At 34.2% G+C, this 18983-nt stretch overlaps 1 protein-coding gene across 2 annotated transcripts in view; it reads left to right on the forward strand.

Moving 5' to 3' along the window:
- The window catches only part of Gbe1 (1,4-alpha-glucan branching enzyme 1), a 210950-nt gene that overhangs the window by 152033 nt on the left and 39934 nt on the right, over positions 1-18983 (forward strand). For both annotated transcript variants that reach the window (XM_090347887.1, XM_090347879.1), the window contains 4 exons: positions 1515-1642; positions 4892-4990; positions 7845-7955; positions 10047-10218. In XM_090347887.1, the coding sequence (XP_090204013.1) occupies positions 1515-1642; positions 4892-4990; positions 7845-7955; positions 10047-10218 (510 nt within the window). The remainder of the gene's footprint in view (positions 1-1514; positions 1643-4891; positions 4991-7844; positions 7956-10046; positions 10219-18983) is intronic.

The following is an 18983-nucleotide window of genomic DNA, read 5'->3' on the forward strand; positions in this document are numbered from 1 at the left end:
CAGAGGGTCCAATGACTTCAGTGTACCCAAGTGGAATGTTACTCCTTTAAACACCACTTTCCCAGGAGGGCCACCTTGTTTTCCAAGAGCTGAGGTTCCTGGCAGCAAAAGAGCAGATATGGAGCTACTACCATCTGACGAACATAGCTGGGGCTCAAGTTCAGATGAGCCATCATTTCTTTCTTTGTTTTTTTTCTTAGCTGGATGTGAAGTGTTGTCGTGGAGGTGGATTGTGGCAGGTGGGGATGATCCTGGCCTTAAAAGAAAGAATTTGCTGCCTTTCAGAAGCCTGCCATGCTTTTGTGCCACAGCTTTCTGCCCCTTGTTTTTTACTCAAGATTTTTTTTTTTCATGGATGCCTCCTCAGTGGTACACTGCCCTTTAGATCTCAATTTATATGTAATTCTGTACTCCGCATTGGAGAATCAGCTTATGGTTTTAGAGATGGTATATTGCTAACAGACCATGTATTAGTAGTCTGACCTGCATAGCTCTCACCTGTCCTTTTACTGCCAGATATTTCCCTAGAGACGTGAATACAGAGTGGCAAGGTGAAGAGCCATTTCACAGAACTACCACATAAACTTGGTTATTTGGTGTTTTTCCTGTGTTGTATCTTTTTTTTTTTTTTACCGATTCTCTAATAACTGAGATATGAGCACTAACAACAATAACAACAACAACAAAAATGAGATAGAAAGAGAGAAAAAAGAAAGTGGAAAAAAGAAAAGAAAGAAGATGGGAAGGAAGGAATGAAGGGAGAGTGTATGAGGGAAGAAGGAGAGAAAGAATTGTGGGAGGAAAGGGTGACAGCACTGATTTTATGTAGTTATAAAAACTAAGAGTAAATTACTAAGATACTGAAAAGTGTATTGGATAACCTGAAATTAAATATACTTTAGCAACATCAGGATATAGAAGCAGTAGAAAGTTAATTATTTGTTATAGGAAATCTGTACTGTAAAAAATTGAAGCACATACTTTACATAACAAAAAGTTTCATAGTGTTATTTAGAAGGACTCTGTTATTAGATACTGTTAGGAAAATATATTGAAATTTTAAAACTCTAAGGCACTTTAACTGTACTATTACATTACATTTCTCCTGTAAAGTTTAATTAGGGTATGAGAGTTTGGCCTAGAGGTAGAGTACTTAGACCCAAGGTTTGATTCCTCAGTACCACATACATAGAAAAAAGCTGGAAGTGGTGATGTGGCTCAAGTGGTAGAGCTCTTGCCTTGAGAAAGCCCAAAGACAGTCAGGCGGCCCTGAATTCAAGGCCCAGGACTAGCAAAAAAAAAAAAAAAAGTAAATAACACTTCTATTTTTTCAAAAGTATCTGATATGCAACAATATCTGAATATTGTTGAAATGCAATTTTAGTATCTTTGCTGATGGTAACATATTACATAGTCTGAAAGTAATAAAATGCCTTATTAATTTCTGGTCATTTATCCAGATTTAAGACCTGTAATTGACCTAATATGTGCACATTTATTTTCCTATTCTGTAGGTCAAGATTTTTCAGGTGGTTACAGTGAATATTTTGGACTTCAAGTAGATGAAGATGCCTTGACTTACCTCATGTTGGCCAATCATTTGGCTCATACTTTGTATCCAGAGTCAATAACAATAGCTGAGGTAAAGCCACAGTGACCTCTTATTATTTGACTCCCTAATAAAAAACTTTGTCAGTGCTTTATCAGAATTTACATAATTAATCTCATGTTGTCAATAAATGTGAAAATGAAATTGTACCTTAACTATAGAGCAGCTGTCTTATACGGATGGTACATTATTTAGAATTCATTGTTTACTTATGAGGAGATAATATACGCTAATTACTTGTCAGTATTCGGTTGTTAAAAAGAGAATGCCAGTAGTTAAAGTAAAATATCCAAATCAGTGGACAGGTCCATCCACCCAAAGACATTCAGTGAAAAGAATTGAATATTAATGTGTGTGTCAGTTTATGAGATGATTTATTATTTTTTTTTATTTTCTGGTTTAATCAGGAGAGATGGCATGGATTACTGCCTGCCAGCCTCTCTGAAGCCTTTCTTGTTCTTCTTCTATTACCTTTCTTGTTTATGTTATTGCTCTCAGATTGCCAAATGTTCACTAGTTATTATGATTACTGAAAGTTCATGATTAACTGTCCCAAAGCGGCAGTATAATGATATAATTTGGTATATGCATAATTGACAATTCCCCTCTTGGTGATAAATGTGGTAAATTAAGAAGTTTGCTAAATGCTTATGCTAATTTAAATTTAGATTTAAAATCCCCCTGGTTTACTGAGTTCTCTAACTAGGAATTATTAAAATTGAATTTGGCATGTAAAATTGTTCTATACAAAGTGTAGTTTTGGTCATATAAAATGATAAGGCTACTTTTTATCAAAAGACAGGATGCAGGATTAGGGTTATGTTAATTTTGTTGGCATTTCTACTTTTAGCATTTATTATATTTTGTCTTTCTCTCTATCCATCATTTCTCAAATCCAAGATCTCCATATATTGCTGATTTCTTTGTCTCTAGATGGAGAACAGTTTTCTTGTCTTCAGGCATTTTACCTTCTGAAAACAGAGCAGTGGCCATAAATTCTTGGAATAAGTACTTATGTAGAATAGAAAAGCCATCCCCAAAATAAAATTCAATCTCGATGCCCCATATAAACTCATACTCTCTATCTTCCTTTATTAGTTCTATTATGTAAGTCTTGCTAATGCTTAACACTGACTCTCTTTTATCATCAGAGTTCATTTTAAATTTTCATTTCCCCATTTATATATTAGTATTTTAATTGTCTGTCAGACATCAAAAAAATAATTAGTTTGTCAATTATTTTTATTTCCATCCAAAGCAGAAAACTATGTATGAAAACCTGTTACAAACAATTAATGACAATTCAAATCAGATTTGGGTGCTGAAGAAAGGAAGCAATTATTTAATACTTGAAAGTTAAAATTGTTACATTGATCTTTCCACTCATTTCAAGTAAAGTAGTTTCATCATCTAGAGAGCCCTTGTCTGATTTTTAGTGTTTTCTACCAATGAAACTTTAGACGTTAGCTTACTTTATGTTATCTGGGTTTAAATTTTGTTAAAAAGCGAGACGTGCCTTCAATTTATTTTACTTGAATTGAAAACAGCTTCAATTTCGCTACTTCTGTCTAATGGGAATCTCTTCAAAATGTGGAATTGATCCTCATGAACTCTTTTTTAAGAAAAGAAAGTAGTGTTATGAATTAGCAATGCAATTTATATAAAATTCTTCAGTATATATATATATGAATTTATGTATAATGAAGAATATACATGTTAAATGTTTTTTTTCTGAATTATTGTTCAGGATGATTATTTCTTTTTTTTTTTTTTGCCAGTCCTGGGCTTGAGCTCAGGGCCTGAGCACTGTCCTTGGACTTTCTCAAGGCTAGAGCTCTACCACTTGAGCCTCAGCACCACTTCTAGCTTTTTTTTTCTATGTATGTGGTACCGAGGAATCGAACCCGGGTCTTCATGCATGCTAGGCAAGCACTTTAACCACTAGGCCAAACTCCCGGTCCAGGATGATTATTTCATTAACTAAAATATCTTAATTGAATTATCCCTTTAGGAATAGTTATAAACGTCTTGTATAATTTCTCAGGAATTAGGAGTATATTAATTTTATTCAAAACCATCATATGGGGGGTTGGGTATTTAGCTCAGTGGAATAGTCCTTGCCTGGCAAGTGCAAGGCCTTGAGTTTGGTCCTCAGCTCTGGAAAACAAACCAACCCATCATATGGTACTTAAGTAGATATCAACATTTTTATACAGAATGTCTATTTACTTTGGTGAGTTTTATGGTTACTTTTCTTTAAAATTTTGAAGGATAGACACTAGCTCTACACCTTCAAAATAGCATTTTTTTTTGTCTTTTACTATTTGTATCAGTAGATTCTTTTCCTAAAGCAGCATTTAGACAAATGTACAATATGTCCCAATATTTTCTTTAGAAATTCTATTTTATCTTTTTTTTCTTTTTTTAATCCTGTTGTGGGACTTGAACTTTAGGCCTGGGCACTGTCCCTGAGCTCTTCAGCTCAAGTCTAGCTTTCTACTATTTTAAGCCACAGCACCCTTTCTGGTTTTCTGATGGTGAATTGGAGATAAGAGTCTCACAGACATTTGTGCCTGAGCTGACTTTGAACCATGATCCTCAGACCTCAGCCTTCTGAGGTCTGGAATTACAGACATGATCCACTGGCACCCAGAAGAAATTTTACTTGATCTTTAATATTAATCTGTTTCTAGTCAGCTCTAGTGATTTGGTCTCATCAGAACTTTAGAAGGCTATTTTTTTATAAATAATTTCAATTTCTTTTTCTTTTCTTTAAAAAAATCTTTAAAACATGTACAAAGGAGTTATATTTATGAAAACTAGTTTATGAATACAGTATATCTTGATCAGTGTCATCCCTTTCAATCTTCTCACTTATTCCTCCCCTACCTCCCTTCTCTCTTCTTAATTTTGTAGCATGTACATGGAAGTCTTCACACTTTTGGAGTACCCACTTACTGGCTTTCTATTTTGCTGAACTTTTTCTTTGCTTTTTTAAAGAATTACACATTCTGAGTTCCTTAAATCTATACTTTTTTAGTTCTCCTTTGCATTTGCCACATTTCATTTAATACATTTGTATATACTTAGATACCATCCAGCAATATTAAAAATCTTACGTGAAAATGAGATAATATCTCATCTTTATCAATATTATAATTATATGACTGAAAGAACTCAGAAATATGGGAGCCTATTTATTGTGTCCATACCTCAGCTTTACAATTGGGAAAATATTTAAGCAAAGCATGTGAACTGTTGATGCTTATGTACTTATTTTAGGATGTATCAGGAATGCCAGCTTTGTGTTCTCCAATTTCCCAAGGAGGCGCTGGCTTTGATTACCGATTAGCCATGGCAATTCCAGATAAATGGATTCAGGTAATATCTCATGTAAATATTTTGCGCTTATTCATACTGTTTCAATTTATTTCCTAGTATTGTAATTAACTTATGTTATTGTATCAATATGCTTGTGGTGTTTAGTAATGTGTTCCTCAAAACTTACTAGAAATAATAAACAGGCTGTACATTTTCATGGTTCAGGGAAGAGAAAATATAGAGAATATAAATTAGCACTACAAATAGAATTTTGCATTATCATTGTAATTGTATGAAACATCTGTACTTAAAAATTACGGCATTTGGGGCCGGGAGTTTGGCCTACTGGTAGAGTGCTTGCCTAGCATGCAGGAAGACCCGCATTTGATTCCTTGGTGCAATATATATAAAAAAAAGCTGGAAGTGGTGCTGAGGCTCCAGTGGTAGAGAGCTAGCCTTGAGAAAGTCCAAGGCTAGTGCTCAGCCTCTGAGCACAAAGCCCAGGACTGGCAAAAAAAAAAATATGGAATTTTACCTCAGGTCATTAATTCCTCTTTAACTTTATCCATTAGTAAAAAACAAAAAACAAACCTCTTCTTAGTTCACCATATTTGCTTCACAATATGGGCTATCCTCAACAAATTTCTATTTATCTGTTTAGCATTTTCAAGTTTGTTGGATATATATCAGATAGTAGGAAGGAATAATTGATAATTATACAATAATTAATTATTTTATACATTGTTTCTCAATATAGTATCATTTTACTTTATTGTTCTGCTGATACTCTGACTTGAGCTTAGAGTTCCACACTCTTATTTGGCTATTTTGCTCGTAGCCAGATGTCTACGGTTTGAAGCACAACTCTATTTCTCTTCTTTCTGTTTTGTTTATTTGTTTCTCTGTTAATTGAAGGTAAGACTCTCTGATTTTTATGTCCTGATTGGTTCTGAATTGTAGTACTCAGATTCTCAGCCTACTGGATAGCTAATGTTCTAGAGGAGAGCTAGTGACACATGGCTAATTTGCCTAAATTAAAGTTCAGATAGTTTTAATTTTATTTAGATATATGTTATATACATATATCCAGAAATTAAAAAAAATCTTTTTAGCTTAGGTTTCATATAGTACTTTTTTCCTTTGGCCTTATATGTTTATGTACTTGTAGACTGACTGTGTATAAGAAGTCAAATGTATATAGAACTAATCATATTACACAGGAGCTGGTTCTGTAGTCATGTAAGTGCTACACTTTGTGTGGAAAAAAAACAGAACCTACTGTGATGAATGCAGTTACTGCAGTCATCTCCTACATTTTTTTTTCACTCCAAGGAAGTGATGCAGTACCAAGAGGTGATATTTAACCTCCGCCAACCTGACCCATGCTCCTCTAGTCATAATGATTCTCTAAACATTAGCACATTCAAAAGCAAGCATTTTATTTACGATTAGTCTGAGAAAGTTAAAAAAAGATGCAGGTAACTGTTCTGGGTTTGCTGTTTCAAAGTTGCTTTATATATGCTACTTGAAAAAAAAATATGTGGTTTTATTAGTGTCTTGTCTTGCTATAAGATTTTCTCTCAGTCTTCCTTTTTATTATTCTTCTTTTCAAAGATATGTTTTTCTCATAATCGCCAAGTCTCAATTTGTAACCTCTTGCTGAAAAGCTTCCACCAGTTATTAGGTAGATATGAAGAATATTTCATAGTGAACATCATTCTAAAATGGTTATCCTATCATGTTTCAAAGTGAGCTATATCCTTTATGGGATATTGAAGTAGATTTATCTACAGAAATCTTTATATTTAACCTAATAAACATTTTAATACCTTGTATATTTAAGGTACTATTGTAGGCAGAACATTATACAGCTATGACTATCCTGTCCTGGAATATAACTTCTCTGATGACCAGTGTCATCTTCCATTTTATATAATTACTTAAAAATACATTCATAGCTTAATTGGGACCTTAGTTAACAATACCAAAAAGTTATATGTTAAACAATGAAACAGTGATGTTTATGTACTTTTATAAGTTGTATACTTACAAATACAAATTTAGAAATGTTATCTGAAGATTTATCCACACAGTTATCATGTTTGCGTTTTCATTCTGGAACCAAAGTTCGCATTTACTTTGGGGGCATTGTTCCACAAGACACATAAAATATAGGATTTTAAAGCATTACTAAATTATAGTCTAACATTTTCTTCAGAGAAAAAAAGAGTATTATTATAATCAAAGTGTCCTCTGGCATTCAAGGTAATGGGTTCACACAGAGATATAAGTAGGAAGAAACAAGAATCCTGGGCCATCTTAAAATTCTTCCTGTTATAGAATTCACTAGACAGTTTGAACAAAAAGTAATCCAAAAAGAAAGAGAATACTGAATAACCAAAAGTCTGGAGGTAAAATATAACACTGAGAAGAGCATCAGATTTTCTGTCATACTAAGAGAAAGGGAAGGTTTTCATGTGCATAGAGATGGGAATGTATTAAACAAGAGTTACTCTGGTACAATATGGGAAGAAAATGGATCAACAGCATCATATACAAGTATTTACCAGAGAAAGGTGGATTCTTGAATAAGTGAGAGTATAAATTAAATTAAAGAAAATAAACTGGAAATGTGATCAATCTGATATGCTCCAGTTACCACTGGAGAAGATTGCAAAGATCTTAGAAAAGAAAAGCACACATATAGACACACATGCGCTAGCACCTTCATTTACATGTTAGAATGAAAGCTGTTGTTTCCATGAGAGCTTCAACTACATTATAATTGTATGGGTAAATTATTACCTGCATGCACATCATATTTAGACCTATTTGATAGTGGTTCTCAGATTAATATTTACAAAAAGAAAAATAGCAGTTTGCTGAAGAGGTTATGTTTCTTTCCTATATCTAGTTACTTAAAGAATTTAAAGATGAAGATTGGAATATGGGCAATATAGTATACACACTCACAAACAGACGCTACCTTGAAAAGTGCATTGCTTATGCAGAGAGTCATGACCAGGTAAGGGAATGTGTATAAATTACTTTCTTCTATCTTAATATTTACCTTTTGTACATTCTTAATTATTAATAACATCAAAATGCATGCTGTTATTATTTAATGCTGTAATGATAGCATATTTTTGTGTACATTTGCCTTACATGAAAACCTGTAAGGTATGTATGATCACTAGTAGACCTAGAAAATATAGCTTCTAAATGCAATTCAATGTTTACCCTGTCAAATTTAATTAATTCATCACGCATGTCAGTTGCAAGTGTTAAATATTTTCCTTTGTCATGAGGAAGAATTTTGGTGTGAATCCAACATGATTCTAGTTTTACTTAGGTTTCCTTGAAAAGTTTTTTGGTTTTATTTTTATTTTTGTTTTTCTTATGCCTTTGTCAAACTTTCATTTTCTCTTCAATCTCAGAAAGCTGCTAATTGGTTTCCTAACGACTGTACCTAACTACTTATGTACCTCATTGTCTATTGCAGCCTGTTGTATTTTCCACTTGATCCTCAGCACCACTTCCAGCCTTTTTCTATGTATGTGGTACCAAGGAATCAAAAATGGGTCTTCATGCATGCTAGGCAAGCACTCTACCACTAGGCCAAACTCCCGGCCCTAATAAACAGATTTTTAACAATGCTACAATGCAGTATTTTTAAGAGAGAAATTTAATATGAAAATTAGCTTTATCTGTAAATGTTGAAAAAGTTCTCTACAAATTTTAAAAACAATCAGTATTTCTAGTAAACATCCATATATATTCAAACTATTTCAAATGAATAGAAATACAATTTGAAAGGAATGGAAAGGCATGACTAGAATGGATGCTATAGATAATATAGCATTACTTTGAAAAGCGATTGAATTGGGATTGGGAAGTGGGGAAAACAAGATGAGGGGGGTAGGGTGGGGGAAGGGAAATGGAGACCAAGACATGAGAAAGGGTATTAAAGTTTGTGAAGTAATGTACCTTCTCTCTGGTGAATATAATGTAACCCTTCTATTAATTACAATAAAATATATGAAAATAACCAATTGAATTAAAATAAATTAGTGGCATAATACATTTACAGGGAAAAAGTGATTTCCACAGGTGAAAATAATTGTAATGGCATACTGAGACTTTACATTACTTTCTTCTTTGCATTTCACTGTATGTTATGCTTTTGTTTGATGATGAACATCTTTCTTTCTTTCTTTCTTTCTTTCTTTCTTTCTTTCTTTCTTTCTTTCTTTCTTTCTTTTTTTCTTTTTTTTTTCCAGTCCTGGGGCTTGAACTAAGCCTGGGTGTTGTCCCTGAGTTCTTCAGCTCCCTGCTACTGCCCTACCCTTGACATTTTCTAGAGGTTAATTTGAGATAAGAGTCTCAGGTCCTTTTGTGCCTGGGCTGTCTTTGAACCTTGATCCTCATCTCAGCCTCCTGAGTAGCTAGGTGTGAGCTACCACTTCTGGCATACCTTTCTTTTTAAAGCTGACTTTATATTTTAAAAAATCTTGAATGTTTGTGAAGTAATGCACCTTCTGTCTGGTGAATATAATGTAACATTTCTATTAATTACAATAAAAATATGTAAAATAAAAAAAATCTTGATGAAAAACAGACTAGCTATTAAATATGTTATACTTAAGAAAATATTAATTTTTTTCCCAAGCTAATGTGGTATAATGGTGAGCGTATGGCAGAAATCACGTGAATATTTGCTATATCATGATCTCTTTTTTTAATAATGGAGTCATTACTGAATAATCATCTATGTACATTCAATGCATTTCTGAGTTTCCTACTATTTTTAATTGCAGTCATCCATATAAAGTGACTTATTAAGTTAAACAGTAAATACAATAAGAATGAAAAAATTATGAATAAGCAGTATAATATAAAGTCAGTTTTCAAAACAAATGTGTCAATATCGTATCTCTAACATTTTTTTTAAAAACTTAGAAAATACACAAAATTACTGATAAATTACACACATATTCTGCCTTGCTTTCCTTTGGTGTAACCTTGTATAAATTACCTGTTTTTATAAATTCTTTTATAAATGACAACTTCTCCAGACCATGCTCTTCACTTATCTCAATGTGTTTTACTTCTGTAGGCCCTGGTCGGTGATAAGACACTGGCATTTTGGTTGATGGATGCTGAAATGTACACGAACATGAGTGTTCTAGCTCCTTTTACTCCAGTTATTGATCGGGGAATACAGCTCCACAAGATGATCCGGCTCATCACTCACGCCCTTGGTGGAGAAGGCTATCTCAATTTTATGGGTAAGAGTGACTGAAACACAGATCGAATCTGTATTTAAAAGATTAACAAACAGGGGCCAGGAGCGTGACCTAGTGGTAGAATGCTTGCCTAGTGTGCTCGAAGCCCTTGGTTTGTTTCCTTGGTACCACATACCTAGAAATTACTGGAAGTGGCTCTGTGGCTCAAGTGTCAGAGCTCTATCCTTCAGCAAAAAGGATTCAAGGGCAGTGCCTGGGCACTGAATTCAAGCCCCAAGACTGGCAAAAAAAAAATGCGTTAAAAAAACATTCAAGATGACATCACACAGAATATTTTTACTTGTCCTTTAGGTTGAAAACAAACATGAAAATGTAATTTTAAATAGTCTATCATGTGCAAGCTGCAAAATTAAACTATAATAATATTGTTGTGATGTGAAACAGCACTCAGAGTTCAAAAAGAAAAAAAAATAAAGTCTTGTGGTGAAAAAAGCAAAGAAGTAGAATAATACCAGTGTCTACCTTTGCGTAAAGTTGGAAAATTGGATAAATTCGTGGTATTAAGTTTAGTATTTTTTCAGGTATAATTTTGAGGTTATTCATTGATGTAGAAATTGTACAGGTTTGTTTATATCTAAATCTAGCACATCTCTGTAAACTGAAATTAATAATCTCCTAATACCTCAATTTGTATTTTAAATAATATTTAATTTTATCTATCTATATATCTATCTATCTACCTATTTACATTTTGTGATCATGTCACTCTTCTACCTACAGCCTTTGGTAACTACTGTGTCCTGCAATGGAGCTGTCAGATCTCAGGAAAGGTCTTTGCTAGATGTCACTTTGGTCATTCTATTCCAGCCACACAGTCCATGCACCAGTCTCTTCTAGCCTGTAACATTTGCTGTTCCACTGACTTCATTCTTCACACCCCAACATGCATGCCTATGCCTGAGCAAATCTTTGCACCTCTTTTTTATTATAGGAAGTTTTATCTAAAGCCTCACGATAGACCTGTGATTCATGCCACACATTGATATAGTACTCTCTACCTATTTTACATGGAATTTAACAAAAATCATAGTTAAAAACTTTGACCTAAACATCCTCCTAGATAAATCTAATATTTGTGATATTAAGTAAGGGTAATTTTCATCTTATTCAGTATTTCATATCTCCAAAGCTAACTGGGTCTTGGCAAATCAACATGATTTGCTCTAGTTTCATCCACTTCCCAGCAAATGCCATCACTTTATCTTGTCTGTTGGCTATGTAGAATTCCAGTGTGTGTGTGTGTGTATGTGTGTGTGCGTGTGTGTGTCACATTTTTTTGTATCCATTCATCTGTAGTTGGGCATCTGGGTTGTTTCCATTGCTTGGCTATTGTGAGTAGTGCAGCAATGAACATGGCTGTGCAGGTATCCTTACCATATCCTGGGTTATGATGATCAGGGTAGATGCCCAGGAGTGGTATGGCTATATTGTAGGTTAAATAACAAAATGTGAAATCAATAAATTTATTAATTTGTTTGCTCACTCATTCATTTATCTATTCAGTCATGTTAAATATACTCATTAACTTACTTTTTCAGTATACATTATCTTCCTTCTTTGATGAAGAATAATTTTTTCCCCAGTCCTTGGGCTTTCAACTCAGGGCCTGAGTACTGTCCTTGGACACAAGTTGCTCAACGTTAGACCTCTGATACTTGAGCCACAGTGCCAATTCATCATTTTTCTGTGTGCGTGCTACCAAGGAATTGAACCCAGAACTTCATGCATGCTACGCAAGCACTGTACTACTGGCTATGTTCCCAGCCCAATGAAGAATAGTTTTTCTTTTTGTTTTAAGTGGAAATGAGTGAAAGTGCATGCAAAAATCTACATTCACAATTACTTCTAATTGAAATTACAGAAGTCAAATTTCCAAAATCATGTCTTTCGTCTACCCCATCCAATTTCAACCCTTTCTCTCTTATTTGTGCTTGTTTAAAATTAATACATAATATATCCACACAATTATAATTTTAGTTGCTGAGCAAATATGGTTTTCACCTTCAAATTGTAAATTATAAAAATTTTGAACTGGGTGCAGTGGCTCATGTCTGTAATCCGAGCTACTGTGGGTTCTGAGATCTGAGCATAGTGGTTCAGAGCCAGCCTGGGCACTACGAAGTCCCTGAAACTCTTATCTCCAATTAATCACCAGAAAACTGGAAGTGCCAGGGTGGCTTAAGGGGTAGGACAATAGCCTTAAGCTGAAGAGCTCAGGCACAACGACCATGCCCAGAGTTCAAGTCCCAGGACCAACAAAGAAAGAAAGAAAAGAAAGAGAGAGAGAGAGACAGAGAGAGAGAATCAGAGAGAGAGAGACAGAGAGAGACAGAGAGAGAAAGAAAAAAGAGAAAGGAAAAAAGTGTGATTTGTATATTTTGTATAACGAATTATAGAATGTAAAGATTGAAGATTGTTCTTATTTTCTGTCATATATACTTTGATAAGTTAACAAAAAGAATTACCTTTGTGAGTTTTTATGTATACTTTTCAAATCTCCACCTTGCCTCATGGTAACTGAAATCATAGTATTTACAATGAGTGTTGATTAAATTTGGACTTTACACTTTAAAATCATCCCTTATGTGCACTATAGGGGGCAATGTTTTTGCTTTACTACCTGACAGTCGTCTTTTTCGTCTTTTCTGTCTTCTCCCTTTGCTTATTTGAGAGTGCCCTGCTCATTTGACATTGGTAGGATCTTGCTCATAATTTTAGAAATGCCAATGGTTTCATAGAACAATCATGAGCTGGAAATGAGTAGACAAGTTAGGAGTTCATCCTGATTCTTCTTGTCATCAATATTTTTTTTGGAACAAACTTACCAAATTACACTCATGACAAATTTCTGTAAAAAATATTCAATTATGTATTGTTAAATTTTCTTTCACTTCAATACTTAACAGGTTAATTAGAATTTACCTTTGCAAGACAAGCCTTGTAAGTCATACATTCAATCTGAAGAATGTCTTTTTCTTTATGAAACAGATAATAGGTAAATAACTAAACAAAAAATATTTTATGTGAAATGAGATTTTGATAATATTTCTACTTAGATCTTTACAAACAGGTATATAAAACTATCCCTTTTTTCTGGAAGACACAGCAAGCAGGTTTGGGAGGATGGAAAATGAGATGTAAAGTTAGAAAAAAATTACCGTTAGCCACCAGTTCAAATCACAGTGAACAGCCAGGCAACTAAACTTGGATTTAAAACCTAAGAAACAAGGCAAAGGTTCAAGAGGTTATTTCTAGACACCATCAGACACTTTCTGAAGTATTTTTTTTATCTGTAAATGAAAAGCAATTCAGACACCTGTACAGTTTTCTATATATTGTTTGTATATAAAGGATTTAGATACAAATCTCTATAAATGTATAAATAGATTTCTATACTACTACAAATCATGTTGACAGGGAACAAACTATTTTTTCTTCTAATGTAGGTCATTGTGGTATGTGTATATATGTTTCTGCAGCTTTCTTCTTTAGGAATTTCATTATCATGATGTTATTTCAGCTTTTATAATGAGCACTACCTGTGGAGAAAGAGGTACAATTACAAACTGGCAATTTTCTCTCACAGCAGTATTATGAAATTTCCATTACTAAATTTGAAGGATTTTCTCAATATGATTATATTGTATTTTGGCATTTGAAAATTCTATGGGACATTCTTTAATGAGTATGTTATAGTCCCCCCAGAGCCACAGGAAAGCTTGATGGATTTTGTCCTAAGTGCCAGTCTGAATTTATTGATAACCGCATTAGAGTTCAATGTAAAATGTGTGATCTTACTTCAAGCCTTCCATCTGTGATTGTTTAGTGTCAAACCTGTAAATTCTTCTCTCTTTTTTCTTGATAAATAGGAATACAATAAAAATTTAAATGTTTCCCTGCTAAGTGCTGGAATTGAAACAGTTATAGGAAGAGAAAATACACTCTCTTGAACAGTAGGAGTGCTAATTTTTTTTTTGAGCATTTTTCCCTTAGCTTGTTGAAGCAAGTTTACTGAACGTAACACAATTCCTAGAAGTCTATAAAATTGAGCTGTGAAAAACTGCAAAATTCTCAGTGTGAGCAGTTGTAAATGACTTGAAGCTCTATTAAAATGCACAGAGACACAAATAGCATACATTTTAAATGGCAGAGCCCTAAAAGTAATGGGCTTGATTTGATTCATGGCACACTGATAACCAGTTTGAGCTGGCCTTTAATGAGAACCTACCATGACTGTGATATTGTGCTGTGAGAAAAGAAGTGCCACAATTACCCAGGAACTTTAAATACAGATGGTTGAGCTCTTCCAACCATTCAAGCTAGAATTGTTGAGTGCAGAGCTCTGGCATTGCATGTTTTAAAAATTAATACTAAGTGACCACTGACAAAGGGAAGGCCAGGCATGAAGACTGGTCCACGGGAGCCACCACGTCATAAGATGGCTTGAGGACAATGGGAGCTTAAATTGAGCCTTGAAGGAGAAAAGAATATTTTTAGCACATTTTAATATCTCAATGACTCTCCAGAATCCCACAGCATATGATTAAATAGAAGGAAATCTATACAAGGAAAATTTCAAGGTGCTGGAGGATGGGTACACAGAAGACTCCTCAGCAGCGTTTAAGGGAGAGAGTGCAAAGAACCCAGAATGCCTAAAAGCTTGAGAAACTCTGCATCATTCATGTTGCCCATTTTGGACTTCTGCCCAAGGACTGCCTCACCGTAGTGCTTGCAGATAAATCATTTCGGTTTTCCAGATCAATGTGTAGTTTCTACTTTTAGAATTTACAATTTGGGCCTGTTTATTTCCATGTACCTAAATGTTCCATTGCACAGAATAAAATAAAGGCATTATGTCTATTTTTTCTGTCATTTTTACAATGTTCTGTGGTGATTTAACAGTTAACCTGAAACTCAGAAAACTGTGGAGCATAGAGATTTATTTCTTACATTTCTAGAGGCTGAGAAATCTAAGGTCAGGTGACCTGCATGTGACCAAGGCCTTCATGGTGTGTGATCCCGTGGTGAAAGATGGAAGGAAAAGAGAAAGTTCATCTGAGGGTCAAGGGAAGGAGGGCAAACTCATTCTTTTATCAGGAATCCAGCCCCGAGATAATGGCATTAACCTAACCACCTCATAAAGGTCCAACTTCTCAATATTATTGAATTGGGGAATTAAGTTTCCAACCCTTGAACCTGAGGGACATATTCTAACCATAATTGTATTGATGAGTTCTTATTCTTTGGAAAATATTTCACAGTTACTTAAAAGATAGTATTTTGAAAATTAAAAAAATTCCAATGACCATCAACCTAGTTCCACGTTAATTCTGTTCTTTTTGCTTCCTTTCTTCTTTCCTTGCTGATCTATGCTGCCCCTGACTAAATGAGGGCAAGGATTGCCTGAGCAAATATAACATCAAAAGCCAGACAGCTTAGGATAAAGAGCTGATGCTTTTAAATTCCATTTTTACTTTTTATGGACACCCATCACTAAAAGACAAGGAAATCCATTCATTAAAAAAAAGTTTGACGTTCAAGGTTTTAGGTTTAAATTGGTAAAAGGTCTGAAATCTGTCTGTTGCTTATTATACATATGTTTCCTTGTGAGATAAATAATATTGTACAAACGAACAGAATTAACATATAGCATATTGAATTCTGTTTGTTAAGCAGGGTATTGATTACTAAAGAAATTTTGGCTATACCCAGGACTCACTATAATAAAATTTTTCTAAGGGGTGTCTTGATTTGTTGAGATTAAGTGGAAAAACAGATACAATTATTATACCTAAGATAGAAAAGGTGACTTTTAAATGTTTACTAATTTTCAAAAGACTTTCTACCTTCTGCACATTTCATATAAAATATTTTCTATCAAAGTATATTGTCATTACAACTTGATGATAGGATATGGAACCTAAAATACTTTTGTTTTAGCACTGGTGTTAATTACGAAGTAAAATGTCTTTATGTTTATAATGTATTCCAATTTCTATCCAGCACTTCTGTTCTTCTTGTGTGTACTTTTATACTCACAAATTATTTTAACTATTTCTCTACATTTCCCTCTCCCTGTTAAACTAAATCCTTCTCCAACCCAATTTCTACTCTTTATTGGAGCCTAATTCTCTCTCCTGAATCCCTACCTCCCTATTACTCAACACTTTTTCTTGAGCCACGTGTTGGTGGGTCACACCTATAATCCTAGCTACTCAGGAGGCTGAGATCCGAGGATCACAGTTCAAAGCCAGCCCGGGCACTAAAGACCACGAGGCTCCACGTAATGACCTGAAAACTAGAAGTGGCGCTGTGGCTCCAGCGGTAAAGCACTAGCCTGGAGCTGAAGAGCTCAGGGACAACGCCCAGACTCAGAGTTCAAGCCCCATATTGGACAAAAAATAAAAAATACGCTTTCATTGAAATTCTTTATCCCACATTATTATTAAATTTCAGTGTATTGCTAAATTATTCATCTTTCATTTTCATTCATTGTTCATTTTCCTTTACCCATTCCCCAGTTCCCTAGTCAGTCTCTAGGGAGAACCACATTACATGTATGTAAACACACATGTGTATGTGTGCATGTATGTGGTACATATCAGTGGGTACATAGCCTTCTAAGGAAAGCTTTCACACATGAGAAGAAGCATGATATTTGGCTTTTTGAGTTTTGCTTATCTTACTTAAAAGGCAATCCTAAATTATTTTCATTTTCCTGCAAATAACATTATTCTTTTTCTATATGACTATGCAATATTCCATTGTATGCATCTGAGCACACGCGTGCACACACACACACACACATACACACACACTGCCACCTTACACTCCTACTAATCCTGTAAGATTTTTAATGGCTCTCAGGAATAACTTTAAAGTAAGTATGTATATATTACCAGATTTTAGTATAGAATGTCTGCCAAGTTATGAATATTTAGATATTCATGAGTCTTGACATCTGTCATTTGAAATGTTTAAAGTTTCCTTTTCTCCAAAATACCTGACACATTTAATGATCCTTTGTAAAGTTTTGAGGACAAGCTTGATGAACTATTTTTCATATTCATTCATATTTTAGTTTTCATGAGACTTAGGTAACTCTTATGCCATAATACTGAGTGCTTATTTTTACTCTTTGTATAATTAGAACGATTTGGATTTTTTTTTACTCTTTATGCATGCTGTTCAATATATCTCAAGCAGCTTTGTTTATCTTGTTGAAAATCTAATGTAAGTATTCATTTTATATTAAGTAATATTAATTAGACATGTAAGATATTTGTCCTGTGATGGTGTCATTTTTTCCTGCATTCAGATACTGAAGAATGGAAGAGAATGTAGGTATTTGTCATACACTTTCACATTTGACACAGATACCTTAAATTTATTTAAGTATGTATATCCATGTACAAAAAAAGTTGTCTATAAACATAACAGAACAAAATCAAATGTCTCTATTGCCTACATATTGGAGATTAGAAATCTAAAGCTTAGTGAAACCTGATCATCATTTCTCCTTACTGAATCTGCACTGAGCAATCTTACACCCTAAATCACTAGACAAAACTTAGAGCTGGTGCCATAAAGACAGGTAGAAAATGGTTCTTTGGGTTTTCTTTGGTTTGTTTTATTTTTAGAAATTAGTTTTCCTGAGTAAAAAAAGAATTATATTATGCCTAAGTCATAGGTCATGATAAAAGTTTTAGGTTAGTGGAATATTCTCAAAGATCATGCAAGGTCTCTGCTGCGTGGTAGATAGGGATAGAAGTCTGGAAAACCCAGGGCAGCTTTGCCTCAGAACACAAGACCCTACCTTAAAAAGATAAACAGAAGGGAGCCAGGAGTTTGGCCAAGTGGTAGAGTGCTTGCTTAGCATACACGAAGACCTGGGTTCAATTCCTTGGTACCACATACTTAGAAAAAGCCAGAAGTGGTGCTGAGGCTCAAGTAGTAGAGTTCTAGCCTTGAGAAAAATCCAAGGACAATTCTCAGGCCCTGACCTAAACCCAAGACTGGCAAAAAAAAAAAAAAAAAAAAGAAACAGAAGGTACTGCATTTACAGCTCAAATAGTATGGAGTGCTTTTTGTGGCAAGTGAAATGCTCAGAATTTAAACCCCATTACTACTAGTGTATCATAAATCAGTGTGGAATCTTTATACCTATGTCCTATTCACAGGTAAAATACTTACATGTTGGTGAGTGTGTGTGTGTGTGATTGTTTAACAAGCTTACCCACTGCCTTTGTCGCAGGCAATTTCACCTACTCTCACAATTATGTTTCAGTAGGCTATGCTATAGACGAGTACAGGAAGCTCTGTGATTCTTAATAAGAAAGGAAATTTTCTGTAATTTCAGGGTTGACTGAAAGGTTGATAGCAATATAATTTTACAGCTGCCCTCCTCTCTCTGGTTGCACTGCCTTCTGGATGCCTTAACATTATCTGCATGTGGAGGAGGACTGGCTGTTCGTCTCTCTCCTCTGCCATGTTTAGGAGTGTTAACTTTTCACTGATCTTTATGCCTTGTTTGAATCCATTCACCACACCCACATATTAGGAAGAAGTCTCTCATTATAGTTATCAATTCCATTCCTTGTTAGATTATGGGTTTTATAAGAAGAGAATCATGGTGATATATATATATACATATGTATGTATATATTATCATCATATATTATGCATATGGTACACATAAGAAAATTAAATTATTTTATATCATTTTAACAGTGCATTACTAACATATT

This window comes from Megascapheus bottae, chromosome 1, assembly GCF_031878675.1.
Source record: "Megascapheus bottae isolate mThoBot1 chromosome 1, mThoBot2.hap1, whole genome shotgun sequence".
Classification (NCBI taxonomy): Eukaryota; Metazoa; Chordata; class Mammalia; order Rodentia; family Geomyidae; genus Megascapheus; species Megascapheus bottae.